At 34.8% G+C, this 5,513-nt stretch overlaps 1 protein-coding gene across 1 annotated transcript; it reads right to left on the bottom strand.

Annotated features, from left to right (window-relative positions):
• Positions 1 to 3,165: 3,165 nt before the first annotated feature.
• Positions 3,166 to 4,672, bottom strand: LOC113330084 (cysteine-rich repeat secretory protein 38-like). Its single transcript, XM_026576947.1, has 2 exons — positions 4,108 to 4,672; positions 3,166 to 3,323 (listed from the first exon to the last, which is right to left on the bottom strand). The coding sequence occupies exons 1-2, from the start codon at positions 4,670 to 4,672 to the stop codon at positions 3,166 to 3,168; spliced, it is 723 nt and encodes a 240-aa protein (XP_026432732.1).
• Between the last annotated feature and the right edge of the window lie 841 nt (positions 4,673 to 5,513).

The following is a 5,513-nucleotide window of genomic DNA, read 5'->3' as shown; positions in this document are numbered from 1 at the left end:
CCCAATCTAAATCACACCATCCTTTTAAACTAAGAACAGTATCAGAACATAGCAGAATTCCTTGTACTGGACTCTTCTTTAAATATCTAACCACACGAAGTGCTTCTTCCCAATGATCCACTCTTGGTTTTTGTATAAATTATGATAAAATATACACTGAGTAAGCAAGGTTTGTCATTGTAGCTGGAAAATAAATCCAACGACCAACCAATCGTCTATATTTTCCACATCATCTAGTATCTTGCCTTTTTCCAATGCTAGATGATGATTCGTTTCCGTTGGAAACTCTGCAGATTTTTCTCCCAATGACCCAGTTTCCATGATAATATATAATGTATATTTCCTCTGGCATACATAGAATCCTTGTTTATTACGAGCCAGCTTTAATCCTAAGAAATATTTTAATTTAAAAAATTGACCCAAGTAATTTATAAAATTTTGAAGTCCAGCCAGATCATTGCCTGCCACAATCAAATCATCAACATAAACTGGAACATTAAGATGCATCTTTCCCTTCGTCATAGTAAAAAGAGAGTAATCTGAATATGACTGTTTAAGGCCATAATTTTTCAAAGTTGTTGATAATTTTAAAAACCAAAACCTAGGTTCCTGTTTTAGGCCATAGAATGACTTCTTCATTAAACATACCATATTAGGATTTCCTTTGGAAAATCCAGGAGGTAACTTCCTCCAAATATCCATGAAGAAAATAATTATGAACATCTATTTGATGCACTTCACAATTCTTAACCGCTGCAACAACTAGAAAAGTACGAACCATTGTCATTTTCTCCACAGGTGCAAAAGTCTCATTATAATCTAATCATTCAACTTGATGATTCCCAAAAATTACCAATCTTCCTTTGAGAGGTACAAAATTACCATTTTCATTACGCTTCTCAGTATAAATCCATTTGTTTTCTAAAGCATTTTTAGCAGGGGGCAGTTTCCTCTAATTCCCATGTTCCTTGTTCCTATAAAGTTCGTATTTCTTCATCCATGGATTTCTTTGATTCTTTAAAGCTATCGGGGTTATTTTCATCCGTTAGTGTTGCAAGATATTTTATATGCAATGCAAAAAAAAATCATAACTAGCATAATATATCAAAGGATACGGTATGGCTGAGGACGATGATTGTGTAGGTAGAATGGAAGATAAACTATTTTCTCGTACTGTATGCGTCACAAAACCCTTGAGTCTGCTAGAAGGAATTTTATGACGCTTTCCTTAACCCATCTCACTGATGTTATTATCTACCACTACCTCAGCCGAAGTATCCTTACCATTAAGATCAGGTGAGTCATCCTGTCTATTTTCCTCAAATCTTTCTTGAACACTTGCCTCTTCTGTTTCATACCTAACATCAAGTTGAGGTTCATCATTGCTTTGTTGCTGCTGTGACTCAGATAGTTGATGTTCAATAACGTTCTTAGACAATTTTAATTCCTCTATGTACTCATCTTCACTCCAAAATGCTTCATTACTTAATTGTCCATTATTGGTACTCTTATGGAAACTGGTGTTCATAGAAACCCACATCTCTCGACACTAAAAATGGTTTTGTGCCCAAATCATAAACTTGCCATGCCTTTTTACCAAAGGGGTACCCAAGAAATACACATCTCCTTCCTATGCTTGCAAACTTATCACCTTTACTATTTTGATTATGTACATAACACAAACACCCAAACACTTTCAACTGGCCATATGGAGGGAACTTTCCAAACATAATTTCATATGGAGTCTTGTTATTAAGTACAGGTGTTGGTGTACGATTGATCAAGTATGCTGCAGTCAATGCACATTCCCCCAAGAACTGTATTGATAAATTAGCTTAAAATCTCAAAGCTTTTGCAACATTCATTATATGTTGATGTTTTTACTAAACTCTCTCATTTTATTGGGGTGTACCAACGCAAGATGTCTCAAATATTGTCCCATTAGGCTTAAAATATCAAAGAAAAAAATTAAATTATGTTCCATTATCACTTCTAACACATTTAATTTCCTTGTCAAACTGACGTTTAACAAGAGCAATAAAATTAAAAAATATTAATTGAACTTCATTTTTAGTTTTGATCAAATAAATCCACACATCTCTTGAAAAATCATCAACTATTTAAATAAATAATGAGCTCCACAAGACGAAGGTGTCTTGTAAGGCCCCCATAAATCCAGATGAACCAAATCAAATATACCGCCAGCTTTACTCTGACTAACAGGAAAATTACTTCTACAATGCTTTGCTCTTGGAAAAATATCACAAGCATTATTATTTTTTCTAGATTACCTACTGGAATCTTATGCAATACTTTCTCCGACGGATATCCCATTCTTTTATGCCACAACTCATACGAATACCCACTAACCGCAAGCACTCTAACTTGAGGTACACCACAAAAAAACTATAATCCACCTCGTCTCTCACACACTCCAATCACCTTCCCCGTCAATAGGTAGTGTATAAGACATAAACTGTTAGTACATTGCATAACACAACTGAATTATCGATCATTTGTGTGACTGAGATAAGTTACATGTTATTTGAGGATCATAAGAAGATTATCAAGCCTCAAACCACCAGGAAGAATCATTGTTTGAATTTATCAGAGTTCGCATACTTTCCATATGACAAACCTACTGAACATGTATTAGTATCATTTACGTATATCATGTCATCTAAATTACATGTGACATGATTCGTAGCCCATGTATACACAATCCAGGAAGTATGATTTTTTTACCTTGCAATTGAATTCTCGATTTGTTTGAACTCAAAAACTCAAGCACTTGTTGAAGCTGAGTTGTTGTCACTCCAACCAAACCAGTTCCATCTGCAGATGTAATACTAGTTGAGTACTGAGCTGCTGGTACGTTTAAGTTATTGTCCCGTACAAGATTGATGCTGCCATATCCTATGCCATCTCTGCCAGACAAACAACCTCCTCGACCACGACCACCAGCTCTGCCACGTCTGCCATATCCTCAACCACCACGAGGTATGTCTCCCCACCAGTCAGGATAGCCAATCAATTGATAACATCCATCATCATAGTGTCCTTACCGGTTACAATGCTTGCAAAATTTTGCAGCATCATACGTATTGGTGGTTGTACCTTAAAGGCCATGACATTTTCTTGCACTTCTTTATATAAAAGAATGTCTCACATTCTCAAACGTTCAGAATTGATTATTGTCTGATATGCAGTATCAATAGATGGTAAAGGATCTCTTTCCAATAATTTCTCACGCAGTGAGCCATACATACTATCTAAACCAATCAAAAATAATGAAGATAATCTTCTTCTCTCAAAACAGTCACCTGTGTCGCAGTATAACATGTGCAGTGGACACACTTGCATTGTGGTATCTTCATGTAAGTCACCAGTTCGTCCCATATTTTTTTAATCTCCCATAATACACATCTATACTTTCATACTTTCCTTGTTTGCATTCACTCAAAGAGGATTTGAGTTGACAGATTCTAGTTCCACTGACAATACAAATCGCTTTTTTAAATGTTTCCAGAAAAAAACATCATCATCATAAGCCTCCAATGTCGATCAGATGTAAGAGTCCAATGTGTTGTAATCCTGGAAACAACCATTGAATGAACAAAAATCCATTCCTCCAACTATTCAGGGTCTTCAGGTTCCTGTATTGTGCCGTCAACAAAACCAAACTTACACTTGGCTATCAATGATCTTCTAATGGCTCTAGCCCGTTCATACAATCAGGATAATAATAATATCAGGACCGTCACTCGATCCTAGATGATACACCGGATTTTTGTTTGATGGATCGTACTCCGGTGCTTTCCTTTTCCTCCTTATTTTCCTTTTTCTCCGCGTTTTGATGATTCTGCTTCTCCCATCTCTGTTAGGTGAAAACTTAAAAATAATTTAGGATTTGAACCAGGCTCTAGATGCCATGTCAAATTGTCAATAAGTCTTAGTTTTATCATTAATATCGAAGATATTTAGATAATCACAAGACTTGGTCCTCAAGACACAAAAATTGATTCTCACATAGTTCTATTCCTCATATAACTCAAAATAAACCAAGATACATATCACTTAAATATAGTTTATTTCCTAATAACTTACCATTCGGTACAGCTGTACTAGTTGAAGATTGGGATAATACCAGAGGAGTTGGAGATGATAATGGAGGTGTTGAAGGAGTAGATTCATAACAAGAATATAATTCATATCTAAGCATACAACTAGGACCAATAACTCTTGCACCTGGTTTCCCATCACAACAACGTGGTAACACATCCATAGCTCTAAATAGACATCGACTACAACTACTTGAAGGGATATCTGCAGTACACTGTACTAATCCATATAATTTTGTACGATTAGTAATATTTTTATCTCCAGTACCAAAATTAGTATAAAACCCACTAGACCCGGCTCCACCTATTACACCAATCAATAATTCATTTAAAATCGGGTTAAACTGAGACGGATTAGAAATATTATTACTGTTCGCATTAAAATATTTTGGATTCTCTAGCACAATAGTAAAGTAATCTTGATCTGAATACCTTAGCATACATTTATCATACCAAACAATTGCTTGTTTAGAATTTGGACATCTATCAAATTCTTTATTCACTTGAGTAATCATTTGAACACAATTTTTACAAGCACCTCTACACTGCATAGACCCGTAAACAGTATACGGGGTTTTGCCAACAGTGGCGTTATAAGTATCTATTTTGGATGCTTGATGGAAAAAGAAGGTTTAGATTGCATTAAAATGTACTTCCATTAGTGTAATTTGCTCCTAAACATATATGATTAAAATACTCTTATGCAGTTGTGTGCTGTATGGGGAATACTAAGTTAGAAGAACAAAATAAGCGGATGAAGAAAATCGAAACTAGATTAAAACCCGTGTTTTTGTTTCTGATGACCATTTTTTTTTCTTGAAATTATTTTTGGTTACCCGAACCACAATTTTCAAGGGATACATATGGGCCGTTGATTTGCACTAAAGTCTATCACGGAGACTAGAAACCATTTCCACAAGTCGTGAATTGCATAATTAGGAACGCGCCATTATATAATAAATTAATCGCTATTTTTTTTTTTTTTTTGAAATGACGAGGAAATCCATAATGAAAAGAATACAAATCAAAGAGAAGAACAGGAGGAGAAAAAAGAAGAAAAAAGGTTAAAATATTATAGGGTATTTTAGAATATCAAATCCAAAAATTACCCCTTTACGTAAACTATCGGTTGAGATATGTATTAATTAGAAAAAATATTCCCACTTGCGTGTTCATAATAAGAAGGGTCCCAAGTTAAGAAAAATCATGTGCAGTATAGATGATAGGAAAACAATAATCAAGCAAAGAGGAATCAACGGTATTTCAACCCAATTTGATACGTTAAGTTGACTTAGACTTGGACTTTACGATGAGGCAGTGCATTTGGAATGATCTCAAAAATTCAGAATTCTTTGACAAAAAGTTAAAAAACACAATTTTTCAGTTTAAAAA

The sequence above is a fragment of the Papaver somniferum genome, unplaced genomic scaffold (assembly GCF_003573695.1).
Source record: "Papaver somniferum cultivar HN1 unplaced genomic scaffold, ASM357369v1 unplaced-scaffold_117, whole genome shotgun sequence".
Taxonomy (NCBI): domain Eukaryota; kingdom Viridiplantae; phylum Streptophyta; class Magnoliopsida; order Ranunculales; family Papaveraceae; genus Papaver; species Papaver somniferum.
Note: the sequence above shows the minus strand (reverse complement) of the source record. Positions and strands in the feature narration are given on the sequence as shown.